At 65.7% G+C, this 22,765-nt stretch overlaps 1 protein-coding gene across 6 annotated transcripts in view; it reads left to right on the forward strand.

The window, feature by feature from the left end:
* The window catches only part of NCKAP5L (NCK associated protein 5 like), a 37,124-nt gene that overhangs the window by 3,001 nt on the left and 11,358 nt on the right, over positions 1–22,765 (forward strand). For 2 of the 6 annotated variants that reach the window (XM_030554857.1, XM_030554856.1), the window contains exons 2-7: positions 9,891–10,089; positions 17,812–17,868; positions 18,397–18,507; positions 19,598–19,666; positions 19,791–19,829; positions 21,224–21,343. In XM_030554857.1, the coding sequence (XP_030410717.1) occupies positions 9,891–10,089; positions 17,812–17,868; positions 18,397–18,507; positions 19,598–19,666; positions 19,791–19,829; positions 21,224–21,343 (595 nt within the window). Of the gene's footprint in view, positions 1–2,136; positions 2,208–9,890; positions 10,090–15,010; positions 15,053–17,473; positions 17,529–17,811; positions 17,869–18,396; positions 18,508–19,597; positions 19,667–19,790; positions 19,830–21,223; positions 21,344–22,765 lie in introns of those variants that run through there. The other 4 variants (XM_030554862.1, XM_030554860.1, XM_030554858.1 and 1 more) reach the window with 4 other exon arrangements.

The following is a 22,765-nucleotide window of genomic DNA, read 5'->3' on the forward strand; positions in this document are numbered from 1 at the left end:
TCCGGGGGCCCTGCAGCTACTTGGCAGCGCCCGAGCCGATTTCCTTTGCTGGGCTTGTTGGTGAACAGTGCTGGCCTTGTGATGAGGCGGGGAGGTGACTGGCTCCACTCATGGGCCTCAGAGGGGTAAATCTGACACGCGTGTCAGAGACCAGAGCAGCATGAAGCAGCCTGGTTTGGCCTGTGCTTGCTGGAACCATTAAGGCGCCTCAGAACCTAGAGAAATGTCAGATACAGGGGTGTGGGCGGGAGGGGGGTTAACGGGACGGGGAGAGGAGCCCCAGGGGTCAGCGAGCTGGTGCCACTGGCTGGAATGGAGCCGGGTGCTGGAGGGGACGTGGGGGGCTGGGGGTGGATGAGGAGAGGAGCCCCAGGGGTCAGCGTGCTGGTGCCACTGGCTGGAATGGAGCCGGCTGCTGGAGGGGATGTGTGGGGCTGGGGGGCTGAGGAGAGGAGCCCCAGGGGTCAGCGTGCTGGTGCCACTGGCTGGAATGGAGCCGGGTGCTGGAGGGGATGTGTGGGGCTGGGGGTGGATGAGGAGAGGAGCCCCAGGGGTCAGCGTGCTGGTGCCAGTGGCTGGAATGGAGCCGGGTGCTGGAGGGGATGTGTGGGGCTGGGGGGCTGTGGGTGGAGGAGGAGAGGAGCCCCAGGGGTCAGCGTGCTGGTGCCACTGGCTGGAATGGAGCCGGGTGCTGGAGGGGATGTGGGGGGCTGGGGGTGGATGAGGAGAGGAGCCCCAGGGGTCAGCGTGCTGGTGCCACTGGCTGGAGTGGAGCCAGGTGCTGGAGGGGATGTGTGGGGCTGGGGGGCTGGGGGTGGATGAGGAGAGGAGCCCCAGGGGTCAGCGTGCTGGTGCCACTGGCTGGAGTGGAGCCAGGTGCTGGAGGGGATGTGTGGGGCTGGGGGGCTGGGGGTGGATGAGGAGAGGAGCCCCAGGGCTCAGCGTGCTGGTGCCACGGGCTGGAATGGAGCCGGCTGCTGGAGGGGATGTGTGGGGCTGGGGGGCTGGGGGTGGATGAGGAGAGGAGCCCCAGGGCTCAGCGTGCTGGTGCCAGTGGCTGGAATGGAGCCGGGTGCTGGAGGGGATGTGTGGGGCTGGGGGGCTGGGGGTGGATGAGGAGAGGAGCCCCAGGGCTCAGCGTGCTGGTGCCACTGGCTGGAATGGAGCCGGGTGCTGGAGGGGATGTGTGGGGCTGGGGGTGGATGAGGAGAGGAGCCCCAGGGGTCAGCGTGCTGGTGCCACTGGCTGGAATGGAGCCGGGTGCTGGAGGGGATGTGTGGGGCTGGGGGGCTGGGGGTGGATGAGGAGAGGAGCCCCAGGGCTCAGCGTGCTGGTGCCAGTGGCTGGAATGGAGCCGGGTGCTGGAGGGGACGTGTGGGGCTGGGGGGCTGGGGGTGGATGAGGAGAGGAGCCCCAGGGGTCAGCGTGCTGGTGCCACTGGCTGGAATGGAGCCGGATGCTGGAGGGGACGTGGGGGGCTGGGGGTGGATGAGGAGAGGAGCCCCAGGGCTCAGCGTGCTGGTGCCACTGGCTGGAATGGAGCCGGGTGCTGGAGGGGATGTGTGGGGCTGGGGGGCTGGGGGTGGATGAGGAGAGGAGCCCCAGGGCTCAGCGTGCTGGTGCCAAGGGCTGGAATGGAGCCGGGTGCTGGAGGGGACGTGTGGGGGGCTGGGGGGCTCTGGGGGGACGGGGAGGTTCCTGGGGGTTGCCGTTGGGCCCCCTGGGTGGCCTAGCACGGGGGATGTGGCTCACCTTGGCGCAGGCGAGGGGCCAGTGTGGCAGCTCTCCGAATAGCCACCCCTGGGGCAGAGTGGAAGCAACCTGCCCCCAAAGGGCCCCCTCCGCCCCACGGATGGGCGCTGGCGGCACGTGTCCTGTGCGACCCCTCCCGGGCAGGCTAGAGGGGTCCAGGGGTCCGGGATCAGCGGCTGAGGCCCCCGGCCCCATGTCCCCCCCCCCCGCTCTGGGGTCCATCCCCCCGCGGGTTTCGAACCACCCCAGCCCGGGCTCCCAAATGGGAAACATCTGGCGCGGAGCGCGGCTGGACCCGGCGCCGATTGGCTGCGGCGGGTCAGGCTGCGGGGCGGGGGGGGCTCCCCTCCCCGCCCCGAGCCGTGACATCACTTCGCTTTCCACCCGGAGTGGCCTCGGCAGGCAGGAGCCCGGGCTGAGCCCGTCCGGGGAGCGCCCCCCCGCAGTGCCGGTGGGTGAGTCCTGCAGCGGGATCCGGGCTCGCTCAGCCGGGGCAGCCGTGCGGGGGGGCTGCGGGCCGGACCCCCCTCCCGGTGCCAATCCGGAGCCGCTCCGGGCAGCTGGCGCGCTGCGCTCCCAAGTCTCCAGCGAAGTTTGGCCGCGTGCGCTGGGGGCTGGGGGGGGGAGTTAAAACCAACTTTAATCGGCGTGTTCCGGGCTGGGGCGGAAGCTCTGCCCCCCCCCACAGACTCTCGGGGGTCGGGCCACGCAGCCCACCGCCCCTTGGTGCAGCCCGGCCATTGCTGGCAGAAGCGGCGCTGGGGGCTCCGGGGGGGCTGGCGCGTGTCCCTCGGGGCTGCGGCTCCCTGGTCCTGCAGGAGGAGGAAATCCGGGGCGGAGGGGTCTGTCTCGGAGCCGCCTTCCCAGCTGCAGGGGTTCTTGGGAGGCTGCCAGGTTGGCCTGGGGTGGGGGGCTCTGCCTTACCCCGGCCTAGACTCTGGAGCGTGTGCTCTGGCCACCCTGTTGGTGCCATGGACAAAGGCCACCTGTGCATTGCGAGGGTCTGTAAAACACCCCCAGAGCGACGCCCTCCACGGCCGCCTGAGACGGGAGGACAGGTAGGGTGAGGGTACGGCCAGCAGCTGGAGCCAGGACTCCTGGGTTCTATTCCTGGCGCTGTCACTGGGTGACCTTGGCAGGTCCCAGCCTTGCTCTCTGCCTCAGTTTCCCCATCTGTAAAGCTAGGATGATACTGACCTACCTGACAGGGCTCCGAGTCTTCCTCTGAAGGGCCAGAGCTGGGCAGAGGGTTATTATTAAACTGCTGTCCCTGTGGCTGCTCACACCAGCTCTGAATTCGGCCATTGCCAGGGGGTGCCCTGTGCCCAGTCTCCAGCCGGGGCAGCACATTAACCTTCTCTCTGACCCCTCCTGTCCTGTGAGCTCCATCAAATTTTCCCTCCGGCACTTGGAGATTTTGGCCAATGTTTTCGAGACCGGGCCACTCACTTTGGTGCTTGAGCTTTCGACCTGAGCCGCCCCAAGCCGGACTCCAAGGAGCCAGAACAGCTGGAGGTCCTGCTGCCTTTAGTGGGTGTTGTGGGTCACTCTGTGCTTCCAGCCCCTGGGTGACCCATGTGCACCCACCCAGGCCTCTGCCCGTCACATCCAGTTGTGCTTCACTTCCCTCTCTGTGCGGCTCAGAGACGCTCTGCTGCGTTCCCAGAAACCTGCCAGGCCATTGTATCGTTTTTTAAAACCAAGTGAGCCTCTGCACCCTGCCAGGGTCTAAGGAGCTGCTGTGTAGGAACCCCAGCAAGTCGTGGCCCAGGTGACAGAGACTTAAAGTAACTGTCCTGTTTCCTTGTATCATCCTCTGACTGGTCACTGAGAGGTTAGCTGAGTATCGGCTCCAGAGCGAGCTCAGGCCATTGCTTGTTTTACACTTCCTCCCCGGAGCCTGTTCACGTCTGGAAAGAGCTGTCACCTGTGTGTAAAATCTCCTCGCCTGGGGGCCTGGCCAGTCCCACCTCGCCGTGTGGCTGGGGCCAGCCGGTGTTTCATCACGTGGCTGAATCAGGCTCGCAGGGGGCCCGGCTACACGCCAACGGGAGCGTCCTGCACAGGGCGAGATGGGGCAGGATCCCTGCATGGGAGAGCGAAGCTGGCCCTGTGCACTCACACAAGACCTGTGTCCTTAGCCGAGGCTTCAGCACAGAGCGGGGACCCAGTTAAACCTGATTGGAACAAGCCCAGATCACTGTGGGAGAAAACTCCCACCGGCTCTGGGGGGTGGGCCGGGAAAGCCAGCGACAGTGGGACGTTCACTGGATCAGACCTGCCCCGTTGAGCGTTTCAGTCGGCTGCCAAGCTCATTTCCTTGGCTACTCCGAATCGAGGGCTGGGGAGGGCTGGCAGGAGCAGGGGGCTCCTTGAACTAGCCCGGTTAACTAGCTGCGGTAATGGGGAGGGGGTGGCTAGAAGCAGAGGCTGCAGTGCCAGTCCAACAGGCCGTACAGTCAGTAACGGGGCTCTGAGGAGAAGCAGAAAGCAAGTGTTTGGCCGGGTTAGTTCAAGGCCCACGTCAGTTCTCAGAGCCATGTGGCCATTAGGCGGGTTGGGTTTGAGCCTCGGGCCACGGGCATGCTACGGTGCTGAGACGGCCGCTGCAGCGCCGGGAGGTGCTGTTCTGTCGATCGCAGTGAATCCACCTCTCAGAGCCGTCAGCCTGGGGCTGAGTCGACCTCACCGGCGGATTTCACAGCCCTGAGCAGCGTAGTGAGAGCGATCGGCTTAGAGCACCCGAGGGTTGTGTTTCGGGTGTGTCCCGTGTTGGGTGGCTTGGGTTTTCTGTTCCTCTGCGACTCTCGGGGTGTCTCTGGGCTGCAGGGTGTCGGGGTCCTGTGTTGCGGCGTGTGGTGATGATTTCTGTGTCTGCCACCCTCCCTACCTCCTTAGCTCTCAGCGCGCGGCTGTGGGGCAAATGCAGCAGCACCAGCCCAACTGGCCCTGCTCCCAGCTCTGCTGGAATTTGCTGGAGGGAGCTGGCTCCCTGCCCCACTGCGGCTGCACGTTGGCACTTGCCGCCCCTTCCCCTCGTCATGCCCTGACGAGGCCTCTGTGACGAAGTGGGAATGTTCCTGCTGTGTTCTGTGAATGCTGAGTGGGGAGTATTGACCTGGGAAGGGTGCAGGGGAGTTTGGGGGGCCTGCACTGGGGAAGGGAGATACCTGAGCAGGTAACCTGAGAACCCAGGAGGGGGGTTGGAGGGGAGTTTGGGGGGCCTGCACTGGGGAAGGGAGATACCTGAGCAGATAACCTGAGAACCCAGGAGGGGGGTTGGAGGGGAGTTTGGGGGGCCTGCACTGGGGAAGGGAGATACCTGAGCAGATAACCTGAGAACCCAGGAGGGGGGTTGGAGGGGAGTTTGGGGGGCCTGCACTGGGGAAGGGAGATACCTGAGCAGATAACCTGAGAACCCAGGAGGGGGGTTGGAGGCCAGGTAACAACTCTGCCTGTGAACCTGGACAAAGGACACAAAGGCAGGGAGAGGAGCCGGGGAAGGCTGAGTGAGAGGCTGGAGGGAGTTTCAGTTTGGAGCTGGCTGGGAAATGGAGAGGGGCGACCTGACCAACGGGGCTGTGGCCTCCCTGTGGCTCCCAGATGGACCTAACTAAAGGGGCTCCTGTTGTCTGCACCAGCAAGGCCTGTCTTGGACTGTGTTCCTGTCGTCTAAATAAACCACCTGTCACTGGCTGGCTGAGAGTCACGGTGAATCGCAGGAAGCCGGGAGTGCAGGGCCTTGACTCCCCCACGCTCCGTGACAGCCTCACCGCCCACTTTGTGGGGAGGGAATAGGGTGTTGTGTGGGCTCAGCTGTTGCTCCTGTCGTGGGCCTTGCGCCAGGGGCCAGCCTGGCCCGTCAGTGGGGCTCTGTAGTCAGGGCCAGTGCAACCCATTAGGCGACCTAGGCAGTTGCCTAGGGCGCTAGCATTTGGGGGGCGGCATTTTGGGTCCTTTGGTGGAGACCGTGGCACCTGGATCTTCGGCTGCCCTGGTCGTCGTTGGCATTTAGGTGGAGGGAGCTGGGACGGGGGGTGCAGGGAGGGCCGTCTGCAGCAATTAAGGGGAGCGGGTGGGACGCAGGGGAACTGCTCCCCGCCCCAGCTCATCTCTGCTCCACCTCCTCCCCAGAGCACGCCGCCCTGCTCTGCTTCTCTCCCTCCCAGGCTTGCGGTGCCAAACAGCTGATTGCTGCCGCGGGCCTGGGAGGTGGGAGAAGTGGAGCGGTGATGGCGTGCCTGGGAAGGAGGTGGAGCAGAGGTGAGCTGGGGTGGGGAGCTGCCGCATGGCTCTGTGTGTGGGGAGTGCTCAGAGTGGAGGGGGGGAGCTGCTGGGGGGGGCGCCTCAGGGCGGGGGGGGGCGGAGAACTGCCCCAGGGCTCGGGGGGGGGCGCAAGGTGGAAGTTTCGCCTAGGGCACGAAACTTTCCACCCTGTCTGGAGTGCCCTGGCATCCTGGGGCTGGACCATTAGCAGGGCTCTGCCTCCCGGCTGTTCCCTGCCAGCTCCTCGGAGAAGCCCCCGCAGCCAGGAGACTGGGGCTCATTGCACTGGGAGCAGAGTGCAGGCAGTGGCTGTGCCCTGTGGGGCATGAGCCTCTGGGTCCTCCCCCAGGGCATGGGGAGCAGGGAGCCAGTCCCCCTTCTCCCACCTTGCTGCGACCCCAAGCCCCAGCCCTGCGGTGAAGGAGTTTGGAGCCACTGGCTCGACAGAGGTAAATATCCCCTCTGTCTCCTATAGGTGAACCCTGGCCCCTTTGCTCAGCCCACGCCGGGCTCTCCCAGGGTACCGTGATGAGTGGATCTGTGGGGCAGCAGCCCTAGGTCATAGCGGCAATGGGCCTGCAGCCAAGCCTGCTAACACGAGGATGGGATGAGCCTTGTGCTTCCTGGCCTCAGCTGGTCACCTGGAGGGGCTGGGGGGGACTCGGCCCAGCCCCTGGGCAGCACTGCAGTGTGTCAGCTGGGGCAAGGCCTAATCTCCCAGCCCGGTGCCCCGTGCCAGCGGGATCCCAAAGGGGGGAGCAAGGTGTGTCCGCACAGCAGCCTGGACAGCGCTGCCAGCAACAGAACCAGGCCTGCCCCAGGCCGCGTCCTGGGGACCCCAGGGAGCCCTGGTGAAATGCTCGCTTGTCCAGCCCCTGGTGCCCCCAGCGGTGGGCTCGTCTCACCTGCTTGTTGGAATAGATGTGGGGCTGGGGTGGCGGCTGGCAGGTGGAGCAAGGGGGCTGGGAGCCAGGCTCTGTCTCTGGGAGCGCAGTGGACGCTGGGGCTAGTGTCAGGTTTCTTCCCCATCCCCGAGTCCTGGGCGTGGGTGCGAAGAGCCTGACCTCGCCTGGGCTCCTGCCTCTGTTGGAAGCTGAGCCGGCTCTGCCCAGCTCCTGGCTGGTTGGCTGTGGAGGAGCAGTTGGGCTGGAAGCCACCCTGTGGCATTGCTAGCCACTCATCCTTCCCCGGGAGGAGCACGTTTTCCTTCAGGAAATGGCTGAGGGTCCCCGCAGTCCCCCAGGCTGAGGTCCCCTCTGGGGTGGGACCTGGCAGCGCCCCCTCTAGGAATATTGCCGGAAGAGTGCGCCCAGTGCTGGGGGTCAGCGTTCTAGATGGATGTTGAGACATTTGTGAGGGCTCAGAGAAGGGCTTAGAAACGGGCCTGGCAGCGCTAGATCAATGTATCCCGCTTCACAGGGGTGACTGGGGAGCAAATATTTAATCGGGGGCTCTTCAGTCTAGCAGAGGAAGGTCGAACCCGAACCAGTGGCTGCAAGCTGAAGCGAGAGACAATGGAAATAAGATGAAATGTCTGACATTGAGGGCGATTAAACACTGGGACGATTCACCAGGGGTCATGGCGGATTCTCCCTCACGGGCAATTGTTAAATCCATGTTGGATGTTTTTCTACAGAATCTGCTCTAGGAATCGTGCTGGGGCAGGTCTGGCCTGTGTCAATCACAGTGCTGCCTTCTGGCCTTGGGATCTAGGATGCCTTGGAGCGTGCAGCATCCTCGCGAGCGAGGCCAGGGAAAGGGGGCGCTTTGGAAACGGCTGCACAGCTCCCTGGGGCACAGCTCAGGCTGAGCCCCTTACACAGACGGGGAAGCTGAGGTGCAACAGAGCAACTCTATGATTTCAGCGGCAGAGCCAGAAATGGAACCCAGGAGTCCTGGCTCCCAGCCCCTGCTCTAACCCCTGGACCCCCTCCCCACAGTGACTGCTTTGGGTGTTGCTGCAGTGCAGGGTTGCACAGCCCTAGAGAAGGCCTGACCCGGCGTGCTCAGGTCTCTGCCTCTCGCCCCGCAGCCCCTCCCTGCCTGCAGTGGCTGGAAGGGCACCCAGAGACACCCCGGCTCTGCTGTCGCTCGCACGCCCTGGTGTCCCCAGTCCGACCGGCCCCGCTCCTGGCAGGCGGCTGGGCTGGAAGCTGTTCCCACCTCGCAGCCCCCGAGTGCTCGTGGGGAGTGAGGGGCTCTGGGGTGGGCCTGCGTCACCCATCTGGCAGGATCACTCAGACGCTCCCCCCTCCTCCATTCTCCGGTTGGGGCCCCTGGGGCTGGCATTGTTCTGGGGCGAGGCGGGGGCTTGGCTGGGCCTTCCCTTCCAGACAGCACCTCACTTCCCCTCCGGACCAGCTTTCCTCTCCTGTTTCCTGGGGCTGGGGGAGGGGGCTGGAGGGATCAAGCCAGGCACTGTCCCCTCTCGTTCCGGGACCCCCACCCCGGGCATGGGCTCCAGCAGCGATCTCCCTGAGCTCTGTAACCCAGAGCGGAGCAGGGCCTGGCCCACGCGGGGCCGCTAGCTGGGAGCCTGCCTGGCAGGTCCCAGATCCATGGCTCTGGCCTGGCCTGAGCAGGCTCCAGTGCCACATGCTGTATTGGTCACTCAGCGCCCTGCGTGCTGGGAAGAGGAGCCTCTGCAGGCTGCATCTCTCCATTAAAGATGAGGACAGCTGCATTGTCCAGCCCCGGGGCCCTGCCCCGTCATACACCTCCTGGTGGCACTGCCAGCCTGGGTCCCGCTGGGCTGCTCTCCTCCCCAGCAGAGTGCAGGAGTGGGCGGGGGCGGGGGCGGGGGGGTTCTCGCACCAGTTACGCAGACAGGCACAGAGTGTGGCCGAGGTCACACGGGGAATCGGGCAGGAATACAATCCAGAAGTCCTGGCTCCCAGCGCCCAGCCTGATCTCAGCACTGGGGAGGGGTGGGTAAGGGTCTTTAATGGCAAACCGCCCCTTCCCCTGGGCTGTGGGACAGGGGGAGTGCGGCCCAATTCTGCCCTTCTGGCAGAATGAGACCCCCCTGGGTGGGGTCCCTGGATCCCTCTCCTCCAGGGCTGCCCGGGGGAGGGGGGGTGGCAAGTGGTGCATTTGCCCCGCAGGGGCCCTGCGAGCCCTGGCCTGGCAGCTGTCCGGGTCTCCATCAGCTGGGGGGGCCCTTCAGTCACTCCAGGTCTTCGGCAGTGGGGGGGCCTTCGGTGCTGCCAAAGATGCGAAATGAGTGAAGGGCCCCTTGCCGCCGAAATGCCGCTGAAGACCCGGAGCGCCGCCGGGTGTACAAGTGCCACAGCTCCACTGCTTTGCCCTGGGCCCCCTGAATCCTCTGGGCGGCCCTGCTCTTCTCAGAGCCGCTCTGTGGAGACCTGAACCAGGTCCAACCCCAGCAGAGCCTGCGGCTCCCTCGCTCTGGAGCACCAAGCGCCCCTGCTAGCTGCATCGTGGTGCAGTGACTGACACCCTCAGCGTTGGCCGCTGGGTTGCTCCCCGACTCCCTGCCCTTCCAGGGCGAAGGAAGGCCCAAGCCCCCGGCCCCTGCCTTTCCCAGTGTGCTCCCCCCACCCTCCGGGGCAGCATGTCCTTGTGAGGCCCCCCCATGTTGGGATGCAGCCCCGGGGGAGGGGGGGGTGTATTTCACAGAGCAGCTCCTGGCTGCACTGGGCCCAGCTTGGGCGTATGTCCACGCTGCAGCGAGTGAGCTATAAATAACCCGTAACGTCCTCGGCGACGACTCCGGGGCTATTTTTGCTGCTCTTGTTGTGTCTGGTCCTGGCTCCGCTCAGGGGAGGGGGCGGCAGGGTTTGTTCTGGTTCATCTCCCATCCTGGCGCAGCCTCCAGCAGTTCGATCTCCGCAATCTTTGTCCCCTTGCAGACGCCGTGAGGAGTGGAGCAGAGAAACCTCCCCCAAAGCTGTCCTGCCCCCGGCAAACCCAGGCCAGGCAGGGCAACATCCACTCCTGCCCAGGGCGCTTCCTCTGCGTGGAGCCGTGTCAGGCACCAGCGTTCTGCAGCTCCCACGCCCCAGGGCGGCGTCCGGCCGAGGTCCTGGGTGCTCTGCGCCGGCGACGCTGGTAAGAGGAGTTCCTGTATCTTGCTCAGATTCCCCCTGTTCCATTTGCTTCCATTTGCTTCACAATCAGCTGCATGATTCTTCTTCCCTTCCTGTCCTGATGTCCCATAGCTCACTGGTGAATGGCTGCAGTGTTCTGGCCCAGAGGTGGCTGCCTTTCACTGGTGGGTGATACAGTCCCTGCATGCCTTTTCTGTACCCAAGCCTGATCCCCGGGGGGTGCTGAGCGTCTGCAGTTCCCCTCATCTCCAAGGCAAGTTGCGGGTGGCCAGGATGAGGAGGAGGGCACGTCCTGGGTCACAACTCTGCCTGAGGGTGAGTGGGATGGTGGTGAAGAGCAAAGTGCATGAGAAGCCGTCGTGTGAATGTGCGAGGTACGTAACGTTGCTGTGTGAGCCTGTAGACGGACCAAACTCATGTGTGCAAACTGCCCTCTGTGTGAAAACGTCGTGTGTAATGGGACGTATCGGAACAGACCCGGGCTCCCCTCTGCTCGCACCCCGGGTGTGGCTGTACTTTGGGATTCTGCCTGGCTATTGCCATAGGATGGAGGCAGGAGGGCCTCAGGGACAGGACAGGATGCCTGGGTTCTGCTGCCTTAATAAGGGATAAGTCACTTCACCTCGCTGAGCCCTGGGATGATCACCCCCAGTCTAGACAGAAATGAAGTGACTCGCTCGAGTTTACATGGTGATTGGTGGAGGGGAGGGGGGGGATCTCTGAGCCTCACTGGGAATCTCGGCTATTGGGCTGCAGTTCCCCTGGCCTCTGCTTTGTGCTTCGCTCCTCCTCGGGCTGCTGCTGACAGATCAGCCTGTTATTGGCCCGTGGGGATTTGCCAGGCCTCCCTGCTCGTGGCAGGAGCACACCTGTGGCTGGTGTCCACCCATCCTGCAGGCCACCTGACGGGCGGAGGAGGCAGCTGTGGGCCACAGGCCAAGCAAGTCTTGGCAGCCGGTGGGAATCCCCAGAGGCAGGCAGGGGCGCAAGGCCTTCCCAGTGGTTTGCCCCGAGGGAGAAACCGTCCTGCCCCTTCCAGGATCCAGGGGCTTGGGGCCAAAGGTTGGCAAGGGAGCTGGGGCAGGAGCTCTCACCCTGTCTAGGCTGGCAGCTGTTGTCGGAAGTGTCCGTGCACTGGTGCCAGGACAGGGACGGAGGGGAGGCCGCCAGGGGCTGCGGGGGTTGGTGTGACACCCTCCTGCCCCCGGTGCAGGTCACACCTCTGCTGCAACCAGGCCAGAGCTGTACATCATGGTGCCGCTTGGTGCCTCGGTTTCTCCACATCTCTGGGGGGCTTGGGGAGGTTTATGAAGTCTTTGAGATCATGGGGCGAGCGCGCTGCAGGGGGGTAAAGGGCTATAACTGTACACACAAACCGTGACCTCGCCTGGGTCCAGCGAGCCACCGACTCCCTTTCTGTGCTCGCTCTCCCTGCCCCGTGTGATTGGCCAAGGCTGGCCAAGAGGCACACCCCAGCCGCTCGCTGGAGGCACTTTCTGGGTATGGAAGAGCTAGGGGTACTGTGGGGGGGCCCAGAATCAGGCCCTCGTTCACCAGGAGCCTGACTCTCTTCCCTGTGCGGGAGTCTGGCCTGCCGCTGGGGTAGAAATACCCTCATTTTAAAGCAGTGACACAGACCTTATAATAAACCCCAGCCAGAGTGTTCTCCTGGCTCTGCACCGACTGCCCCCAGCACTGGGGGCTGCTCCAGCCCAGCCTGCCTCTGGCCTCCACCCCGGCACCTGCCGTGGGAGCTGCAGCTTTTCAAAGGCGCTTGGCTCCCCTTTAGGCACCTAACTGAGGGGCCACGTGCTTTTCCAGTGGGTAAATGGCACGGGAGGGGCCTGGGTCTCCTGCACCCTGCCCAGCCATTCACATGAGTGCCAGGAGTGACTGAAACGCAATGCAAGGTGCACCATGCTGGAAAACTGGACCACGTCTGTTTTCATGGGACCCCTGGAGACTGCTCTGTTCAAGGGACACCTCTGCTGAGCCTAGAGCATTACCGTGGAAGGGGGAAATCCGGTTTTCTTGTCCCCGTCTGTGTGCTCTGTTCGCATTCTGCATTTCGCCCAGCCTGGCACCTGGAGCCAGTTTCGCTTGGCCTTGGAGTCTGTTTCACTCCTGCGCTTTGGGGGGAAGTTACCGGCTGTAGAAATGATCCCTTCTCGGCTTTCCTAAAACCTCCTTGCTAAGGAACGTTAACATGCAGGTGCGTCAGCCCAGGCGGGCGGGTTTCATGTTCCAAGAGACAAGGGAACAGGCTGGTGAGTCGAAGCCGGCGTCTTTCGCTCCTGCCTGGTTCTGAGCCACGCAGCCGGGGCTGGAGTGGGCACGAGAGAGGAAGCTGAAGCGTTTCTGGTGTATAAGTCTAACACTGTGAGTCGTCCTGAAATCTGGGGTCTGAGTCAGATTCTGTCCTGCTCCTGTCTCCAGGGAGGCTGCTCCCGGGCCGGGCACGGGACACTTCAGCGGCGCAACCGAGCATTTCCCACCCGCCCTCCTGTTGTCCTGGGAGGTCGACTCCTGCTGTCGTCGTTATCTGACCAGCAGCGCGAGGCCTCCCCTCTGGGCAAAGCTCCCAGGTAAAAGCTGTAAAGTCCCCACCTCGGCCTCCTCAGGCTGAGGCCTGGAAGCTGCCGTCTGCTGCCGTCTGGCCAGGGCATGGGTCGCATTGTGGTGGCTGCCATGGGACATCTCCAGCAACAGGAGCCAGTGTCTCTAGGCAGGGCTGTCGGGTGCACGGGATGGATGCTGCCCCGGGGTTACCGGTACCAGGAGCTGGGCATGCCCCCAGCTCACGGCCCAGTGCGATGGGCCCGAGAGTGTGAACTCCGGGAGGCAGGGCCTGGCACTCACCCACCTGGCTCTAGGCACTACGGCGGGGGTGGCTCGTGGAGCCCCCTCATTGCCCATTCCCAGGTGGGCGGAGGAGCTCCGGGTTTCTCCCCTGCAGCTGGGTGGTGGAGCTAGGGGCTTCAGCCCCGTGGGAGGTGCCTGCCGGGGCTCAGAGCTTCAGTGGGATTGGGACCGACGCCCCGAGTTCCGGCAGGTGTGCCCAGTCAGGGCCACCGGGGAAATTTGCCCCAGGCCCCCATGAGAGTTTTTTGGGGCCCCTGGAGCAGGGTCCTTCACTCGCTCGGGGGCCCTGGAGCTTCTGCTCCAGGTCTTCGGTGGCAATTCGGCAGCAGGGGGTCCTTCTGCTCCAGGACCCACCGCCGAAGTGCTGGCTCTTCGGTGGCAACCCCCTGAATCCTCTGGGTGGCCCTGTGCCCAGCTCTCGGACGTCTGAAGATGATCTCATGGGCTGGCTCAAAGGGTCAGTAAGTTGTGTCACCCCGGCACTATGGCACTGTGGTATGCTACCAGTCCCGCTGCATGGGGCACTGGGGTGTCCAGCGGCAGGGCAGTGGCCTGACGTATCCGGACCCACATCCAAGTTCTGTTCGTAGGCAGAAGCGGGGAGTGGGGCACCCGGGCCATCTCCTGGGATGTGCAGCAGTGCAAATCTGTCCTAATGCAAAACCAGCCTGATTAACTGAATCCAAATCCCCTGCCCCAGGACACGGTATCCTGCGCTCAGCTACGGGGTAGGCCGGAGCCGCGGGAGTCCCAGACACACACTCAGCTGGCACCTGCCAGGATCCAGGGCACCATGCCAGGGAGGCAGTTTCTGTTGCAGTCTTGTCTCTGGAGCTGCTTGGCCAGCCAAGCTGAGAGCATCCCAGGCACGGGCTGGCGCCCTGAGGTGGCACCTGCTCTGCCCTGCAGCCGTTACCACAGGGGCTGCTCTCCTCTCAGTGCTGAAAAGGCCTGGGCATGTGGGACTGTCCCGTAAAACCCAGGCTGGGCATCAGGCCTACCCGCAGGGCCCTTTGTCCCCCCGCCGGGCGCAGCCAGGCACGGCCAGCGAGGGAGGGCACTCCCTGCCCAGAGCGCTCCCTCTTCCACCAGCTGCTCTGCTCCCTGGCACTGCACAAAGCTGGTCTCGCTGTCTCCTCAGGCCGGGCCACGGCCTGGCAGGTTTCCATTGTCCCCTCAGCTTCAGCTGGTGCTGGCCCGGGGGGCTCTGCTGACTCGGCCCAGCCTCCGGGCAGAGGCCTGGGGCTTGGGAGGGGGTGCTCAGCCCTGGCAGGACATCAGGCCCATCTGAGGGGTCACAAGCTGGACACCTGCAGTCACTCACTGGGGAGATGGGGGGCTTGGGAGTGTGTGCCAAGTCGGGGGGCAGCTCCCATCCTCTGGGACCCCTTGGGGGGTCCCTCCCTGCCATGATCCAAGGGAGTTGAGCTGAGGGAGCAGTTTGGGGTCCCCTCCCCCACGATGGGAGGAGGTGGTTGGGGGCTGGGCTGGAGGAGCTCGTTTGGGAGGCTCTTCCTCCCCCCCCCCGCTCCTAGTTTGAAGGGGTCCCCTTCCCCCAGGCTTGGGGGTCCCAGTGGGTCTCTTGTCCCCAGGCTTGTGGAGGAGGGAAGTCCCAGTTTGGGGGGGCCGGGCTGGGTCCCCTCCCCAGTCTTGGGGGGTCCTGGGCCAGGTCCCCTTTCCCAGGCTGGCGGGGGTCCCTGTTTGGGGGGATCCCCTTCCCCAGGCTGGCGGGGGTCCCTGTTTGGGGGGGTCCCCTGTCCCCAGGCTCGTGGGGGGCGGTTCCAGTTTAGGGGTCCCGGGCGGGGTCCCCTTCCCCAGGCTCCTGGGGGGCGGTCCCAGTCTGGGGGTCCCCAGGCTCGGGGCGGGCGGGGGCCGGGCTCCTCCCCGGTAGCGGCGGGGAAGGCGGAGCCGCAGGCCCGGGGGAGCCGCCGAGGCTGGAGCAGCAGCAGCGCCGCCTCTTCGCCAACAATAGCGGGTCCGGCCCGGGAGCCGCCGCCGCGGGAGCGGCCGGGGAGGATGCTGGGGAGCCGGACCCGCGGCGCTGGGGGGCCCCGCACGGAGCAGCGGCCGCCGGGGGCGCCCCACAGCCCGGCCCGGCCTGGGTGCGTGGGGGGGCGGCGGGGCCGAGGAATCGGGTGGGGGCTGCCGTGGTGTGTGGGTTGGGGAGATTGGGGGAGATATGGGGTGTCTGGGGGCTGCTGTGGTGTGTAGGTTGGGGGAGATATGGGGTGTCTGGGGGCTGCTGTGGTGTGTGGGTTGGGGGAGATATGGGGTGTCGGGGAGGCTGCTGTGGTGTGTGGGTTGGGGGAGGTTGGGGGAGATATGGGGTGTCGGGGGGCTGCTGTGGTGTGTAGGTTGGGGGAGATATGGGGTGTCTGGGGGATGCTGTGGTGTGTGGGTTGGGGGAGATATGGGGTGTCGGGGAGGCTGCTGTGGTGTGTGGGTTGGGGGAGGTTGGGGGAGATATGGGGTGTCGGGGGGCTGCTGTGGTGTGTAGGTTGGGGGAGATATGGGGTGTCTGGGGGATGCTGTGGTGTGTGTGTTGGAGATATGGGGTGTCGGGGGGATGCTGTGTGTGGGTTGGGGGAGATATGGGGTGTCGGGGGGATGCTGTGTGTGTGTGTTGGGGAGATTGGGGGAGATATGGGATGTCGGGGGGCTGCTGTGGTGTGTAGGTTGGGGGAGATATGGGGTGTCTGGGGGATGCTGTGGTGTGTAGGTTGGGGGGAGGTGTGGGGGAGATATGGGGTGTCAGGGGGGCTGTTGTGTGTGTTGGGGAGATTGGGGGAGATATGGGGTGTCTGGAGGAGGTTTGGGGGCATATGGGGTGTCTGGGGGCTGCTGTGGTGTGTGTGTTGGGGAGAGGTTGGGGAGATATGGGGTGTTGGGGGGCTGCTGTGGTGTATGTGTTGGGGGGAGGTTTGGGGGAGATATAGGGTGTCGGGGGGGCTGCTGTGGTGTGTGTGCTGGCGGGAGGTTTAGGGGAGATATGGGGTGTCTGGGTGGCCGCTGTGGTATGTGTGGTGGCGGGACGTTTAGGGGAGATATGGGGTGTCGGGGGGCTGCTGTGGTGTGTGTGTTGGGGGAGGTTTAGGGGAGATATGGGGTGTCGGGGGCTGCTGTTTTGTGTTGTTGGGGGGAGGTTTGGAGGAGATATGGGGTGTCTGGGGGCTGCTGTGATGTGTGCATTGCAGAGGTTTGGGGGAGATGGGGGGCTGCCAGGGTGTGTGTCAGGGGGAGGTTTGGGGGTGTTTGGCTTGTGGTGCCCATTGTTGTAAGCTCTCTGGGTGGGGGAACCTCGTGTTTACATGTTGTGCCCTGCCGAGGCCGCCTGTGGGGGTGACGGGGTTGGGGGCTGCTGGCTCTAGGGGGTTTGCTAGAGTCCTTGGGAGCCCGGTGCTGTGCCAGGGGTGGGCTGGGGGTCTGGGTGGAAGGGACATTGCGGCTGTGTCTACCTGCGGGGGGATGTCACCCCGGGGGAACATCTTTGCTGACGCTTGAAGCCAGCGATTCTACCTCGCTCAGGGGCCCCTTGTCCCGGCCCCTCCCGCGGGGGGGCAGGATTCGTAGCAGGATTGAATCCGTTCCAGGCCCCTGCTCGTTTACGCTCACCCCCAAGGTGCTGCTGTGAGGCCAGAGCCATTGGTGCCACCTGCCCACTTCCCTGCCGGCCCCAGGCAGCCCTGTCCCTGGGCGGCTCCCAGCGCCCGCCGGGCCAACTGGCACCAATGCCGGGATGCGGCGGTGCCGCTCTTGGCACAGACCTGTCCGCAGGCCCCGGTGCCGGGGAGCAGTGCCGGGCCGTGTGTGTGTGTGTGTGAGACGGGCCAGCCGGTGAAACTGGCGCAACTCCAGGGGCCTTTAGGAGGGGCTGGGGCAGAGGCAGGGGAGCAGGAAGGGCTCTGTGAGACAAGCAGGGCCTGTCCCTCCAGTAGCTGGCCCCGCTTTGGTGCCTTTCCTCTGAGCTCCTCCAGCCCCTGAGCCAGGCCACGCAGCCTCCTGGGAACCAGGCTGCAGTGGGAGGTCGGCAGCTGTTATCAGATGCACTGTATGCGTGGGGAAACTGAGGCACAGTGATGCAACTTACACAGGAGAGTCTGGCGGTGTTGGGAATGGAACCCGGGTGTCCTGGCTCCTGTTCCCCCCATGGCTCGATCGCCCTGCCTCTGTGGCTAGCATGGAGGGCTCTCTGAGGAGGGTTTGCTCCCAGGCCTTCAGGTGGCTTGGGGAGGCGATGCCCTGGTCGAGTGCAGAGGACGGGGTTGGACGGCAAGGGGGACGGGTCAATGCTACTCGAGTGCCTTCTGCTGGCTGCTCTTAGAGGAGCCTTTGGGCACTGGGCTCTGGGCAGTGTCTGGTCCTGGGGAAGGAGGATGCAGACAGTGGGTTTGGTGAGGGGGCTGTTCGCAGACTGGCCAAGGAGAAAGGCTGTTTGATTGGGGTGAAGGTGCGAGCGCTTCCTCCCAATGGTGGGATCCTCCCCAGCACCGTGCTTTCCTCTGAGTGATGGTTTCCTGGGGTTCTGTCCAGCAACATTTCCCCTGGGGAGGCGACTGGAGTCAACTCGAGCACCCCGGGGTATGAGCTGCAGCCCGCTCTGGGGTGGGGAGGGCATCGGCTAATGGTGCCTGACTCCAGAGGCCTTCAAGATCCAATTGGATCTGCAAGGACGTTCCTTTGTCAGTCTCTTCCCCGGCAGCCTGCCCGGGGCTGGTGTTCTCGACCACCTGGGGATTTGGGGAGCCCGCCCCGCTGCCACCTTCCAGGCTCTTTGGTCTGGCCCCGTCGCCCTTCTCGGTGTGGGGGTCTGGAGAGGCAGAGCTGGGGGGCCAGTCTCATTACTGGGTTTATCCCCTTGCAGGTGACAAGGGAAGGCTGGAAGGTGCTGCTGGGTCTGGGGTCGGGCCCCTGGAACGAGGTAAGGAGAGAGAGAACTCCCCCCTCCTTTGCACGTGTGTACACGCCCTCCTTCGCACATGCACACCTGTGCACTCTTTCCTTTGCACATGTGTGTACACTCTGCACGTGCACGCCTGTGCACCCCCTCCTTTGCATGTGTGTGTGCACACCCTCCTTCACACGTGCATACCTGTACACTCCCTCCTTTGCACGTGTGTGTGTACACACCCTCCTTCGCCCGCCCGTGCATTCATTTACCCTCCTTTGCAGGAGCCTCTGTGTTCTGGAGTGACTCCCCCAGGCTCCTGCCTTCCCGCAGCCCAGACTCCCTTCTGGCCTGGGCCAGACGCTGAGCAGGGGAGTCTGCTGGGGACTGGGGTTGGTCCCAGAGGCGAGCCTGGTGCAGGTGCCTGGGGGCGGCTGCCCCAAGCGGGCCCATCCTGGGTGCTGGGAGAAGGAGCGGGCTGCCTTGCAGCTCCCCCAAAGGGGCTGCACCACTGGGGGGTGCCTGGCCTGACACTCACTGGCCTCTTGCTTTGTGCTGCAGGGCTTGATGTCGAAAGCTGTGGCCGAGGGCCGGGGAGACATGAAGCCAGAGGAGGGCGGCAGCGAGCCGGGAACGAGCCAGGAGCTGCTGCAGAGACTGCGGGAGCTGGAGGTGTGGAGGGAGCCCCCACCCCACTGTGTCCCTGGGGCCAGAGGGAGGGTCGCTGCCCCCCCCAGCAGCGCTCTCCCCGGCACTGGGCACTCTGGGCACATAGGACTCCCACGGGGAGGGGTGGCCTGGCTGGGTCAGTGCTGGTGAGCTCTGAGCCGAGAGGCTCCCTGCTGCAGGGTTTGTTCCAAGGACAGCGCCCCGCCTTCCCCTCGCAGCCGCAGTCCAAGGCGCGCCCAGAGCCCCGCGGCAGCTGGGGCAGAGAGGGGCCAGGGACTTGTCCAAAGTCATACAGTGTATCTGTGGCAGAGGAAATGACCCAGGAGTCCCGGCTCCCAGCCCTTCGCCCCCGCTCTAATCACTAGCCCTTACTCCCCTCCCAGAGCCAGAGAGAGAACCCAGGAGTCCTGGCTCCCAGCCCCCCTGCTCTAACCCACCAGCCCCACTCCCCTCCCCGTGCCAGGAGAAAACCCAGGAGTCCTGGCTCCCAGCCCCCCCTGCTCTAACCACTAGATCCCACTCCCCTCCCAGAGCCAGGGAGAGAACCCAGGAGTCCTGCCTGTCGGCCCCCCCCGCTCTAACCCACCAGCCCCTACTCCCCTCCCGGAGCCGGGGAGAGAACCCAGAAGTCCTGGCTCCCAGCCCCCCCTGCTCTAATCACTAGCCCCTACTCCCCTCCCAGAGACAGGGAGAGAACCCAGGAGTCTTCGCTCCCAGCCCCCCCTGCTCTAACCCACCAGACCCCATTCCCATCCCCAAGCCGGGAGAGAACCCAGGAGTCCTGGCTCCCAGCTCCCCCTACTCTAACCACTAGATCCCACTCCCCTCCCAGAGCCAGGAAGAGAACCCAGGAGTCCTGCCTGTTTCCCCCCCCCCCCCCGCTCTAACCCACCAGCCCCTACTCCCCTCCCAGAGCCGGGGAGAGAAACCTGAAATCCTGGCTCCCAGCCCCCCCAGCTCTACCCCACCAGTCCCCACTCCCCTCCCAGAGTGGGACACAGAACCCAGGAGTCCTGGCGCCCGGCTCTGGGCTGGGGTTTTGGGTGGTCGGAGGAGCTGGACCCCTGACCTGCTGCTCTTTCCTTTGGCGCAGGCGGAAAACTCGGCCCTGGCTCAGGCCAACGAGAACCAGAGGGAGACCTATGAGCGCTGCCTGGACGAGGTAACCTGCCCCTGGGGCCGCTTGCCTGGCCGGGGCCCCCGCTGGGCTGCACTGGCCGGGGGGGGGGAGGGGGAGTTTGCTGCTCCCCCCCCCCCCGCTGTCACGTGACTGCTTTGTTTTCCAGGTTGCCAACCACGTGGTGCAGGCTCTGCTCAACCAGAAGGTGAGTGAGTACTGGGGCCTCCATCCTGGGGGAGCACAGCCCCCCCTTGGGGTCTCCCTACTGGGGGAGCACAGCCAACCTTCGCCCCCAAGGGTGGGGGATGGGCGTGGTGCCCAGCGCTTTGCCCGCTGCGCCACCAGGTGTATTCCCTAGCCGAGCTGCACAGAACCCAGGAGTCCTGTCCCCCCCAACCACTGCACAGCACAGCCTCCCCTCCCAGTCAGCCCCCCCTCCAGAGCTGGAACCCCAGAGTCCTGCTCCCCCCCCAGTCCTCCCTCCAGAGCTGGGACTGGAACCCAGGAGTCCTGCACCCCCACTCGGCCTCCCCCCCGACCAGAGCTGGGACTGGAACCCAGGAGTCCTGCCCCCCCACTCAGCCTCCCCCCCACCAGAGCTGGGACTGGAACCCAGGAGTCCTGCCCCCCCCACTCATCCCCCCCCACCAGAGCTGGGACTGGAACCCAAGAATCCTGCCCCCCTGCTCGGCCTCCCCCCCACCAGAGCTGGGACTGGAACCCAGGAGTCCTGCACCCCCACTCGGCCTCCCCCCCACCAGAGCTGGGACTGGAACCCAGGAGTCCTGCTCCCCCCCCCAGTCCTCCCTCCAGAGCTGGGACTGGAACCCAGGAGTCCTGTCCCCCCCAACCACTGCACAGCACAGCCTCCCCTCCCAGTCAGCCCCCCCCTCCAGAGCTGGAACCCCAGAGTCCTGCTCCCCCCCCAGTCCTCCCTCCAGAGCTGGGACTGGAACCCCACAGTCCTGCCCCCCCACTCAGCCTCCCCCCCACCAGAGCTGGGACTGGAACCCAGGAGTCCTGCACCCCCACTCGGCCTCCCCCCCCACCAGAGCTGGGACTGGAACCCAGGAGTCCTGCCCCACCCCCAATCCTCTCACTGGAGTTGGGACTGGAACCCCAAAGTCCTGCCCCCCTCCACTCAGCTGCCCCCACCAGAGCTGAAACTGGAATCCAGGAATCCTGCCTCCCCACTCAGCCCCCCCCTCCTCCCCCCAAGCTGGGATTGGAACCCCGGAGTCCTGCCCCCCCCACTCGGCCTCCCCCCCCAAACTGGGACTGGAACCCAGCAGGCTACCTTTCAAGCGCGAGGTGTAGCCCAGTTGGCGCTGGAGGCCTCAGCACCCGGCTGCCACTCCGTGGCATGTGGGGACACGGGGCCGCGTCTCTCAGCTTGGCCAGGCCCCGCAGGTGGGGATCGGTGGGCAGAGGAGAGGGCTGGAGGGCGGCTTTGGGGGACCCTGGCAGCCCCCTGCCTGGCTGTGTGGGTGGGGGCTGCACCCTATGGGGAGGGGGGCCCAGCGCCTGGCTCTGAGTGCAGGGCCAAGCCCTACCCCCTGGGACGCTGCCACAGACTCTGCTTTGCCCCGGGGCCGGCAGGACCTGCGCCAGGAGTGCCTCAGGCTGCAGAAGAGGGTCTTCGACCTGGAGCGCCAGAACCAGACCCTGAGCGACCTCTTCCAGCAGAAGGTGCAGCTGACGACCGGCTCTCTGCCCCAGGTCTGGCTGCAGCCCCCGCCCCCCGCCCTCCCCACTGCCCCGTCCGGCCTCATCAGCCCCCCCTGCTGCCCGGTCCGGCATCGTTCCCCCTCCCTCCTTCCCCGCCGCCTGGTCTGGCCACTGCCACCGCCCCCCCTGCTGCCCAGTCCAGCCTCGTCCCTCCTCCCTCCTTCCCCGCCACCCGGTCTGGCCACAGCCACCGCCCCCCCTGCTGCCCAGTCCAGCCTCGTCCCTCCTCCATCCTTCCCCGCCACCCGGTCTGGCCACAGCCACCGCCCCCACCACTGCCCAGTCCAGCCTCGTCCCTCCTCCCTCCTTCCCCGCCACCCGGTCTGGCCACTGCCACCGCCTCCCTGCTGCCCAGTCCAGCCTCATCCCTCCTCCCTCCTTCCTCGCCACCCGGTCTGGCCACAGCCACCGCCCCCCTGCTGCCCAGTCCAGCCTCGTCCCTCCTCCCTCCTTCCCCGCCACCCGGTCTGGCCACAGCCACCGCCCCCCTGCTGCCCAGTCCTGCCTCGTCCCTCCTCCCTCCTTCCCCGCCACCCGGTCTGGCCACAGCCACCGCCCCCCTGCTGCCCAGTCCAGCCTCGTCCCTCCTCCCTCCTTCCCCGCCACCCGGTCTGGCCACTGCCACCGCCCCCCTGCTGCCCAGTCCAGCCTCGTCCCTCCTCCCTCCTTCCCCGCCACCCGGTCTGGCCACAGCCACCGCCCCCACCACTGCCCAGTCCAGCCTCGTCCCTCCTCCCTCCTTCCCCGCCACCCGGTCTGGCCACAGCCACCGCCCCCCCTGCTGCCCAGTCCAGCCTCGTCCCTCCTCCCTCCTTCCCCGCCACCCGGTCTGGCCACTGCCACCGCCTCCCTGCTGCCCAGTCCAGCCTCGTCCCTCCTCCCTCCTTCCTCGCCACCCGGTCTGGCCACAGCCACCGCCCCCCTGCTGCCCAGTCCAGCCTCGTCCCTCCTCCCTCCTTCCCCGCCACCCGGTCTGGCCACAGCCACCGCCCCCCTGCTGCCCAGTCCAGCCTCGTCCCTCCTCCCTCCTTCCCCGCCACCCGGTCTGGCCACAGCCACCGCCCCCACCACTGCCCAGTCCAGCCTCGTCCCTCCTCCCTCCTTCCCTGCCACCCAGTCTGGCCACAGCCACCGCCCCCACCACTGCCCAGTCCAGCCTCGTCCCTCCTCCCTCCTTCCCCACCACCCGGTCTGGCCACTGCCACCGCCCCCCCTGCTGCCCAGTCCAGCCTCGTCCCTCCTCCCTCCTTCCCCACCACCCGGTCTGGCCACTGCCACCGCCCCCCCTGCTGCCCAGTCCAGCCTCGTCCCTCCTCCCTCCTTCCCCGCCACCCGGTCTGGCCACAGCCACCGCCCCCACCACTGCCCAGTCCAGCCTCGTCCCTCCTCCCTCCTTCCCCGCCACCCGGTCTG

The sequence above is a fragment of the Gopherus evgoodei genome, chromosome 3 (genome assembly GCF_007399415.2).
Source record: "Gopherus evgoodei ecotype Sinaloan lineage chromosome 3, rGopEvg1_v1.p, whole genome shotgun sequence".
NCBI classification, from domain to species: Eukaryota; Metazoa; Chordata; order Testudines; family Testudinidae; genus Gopherus; species Gopherus evgoodei.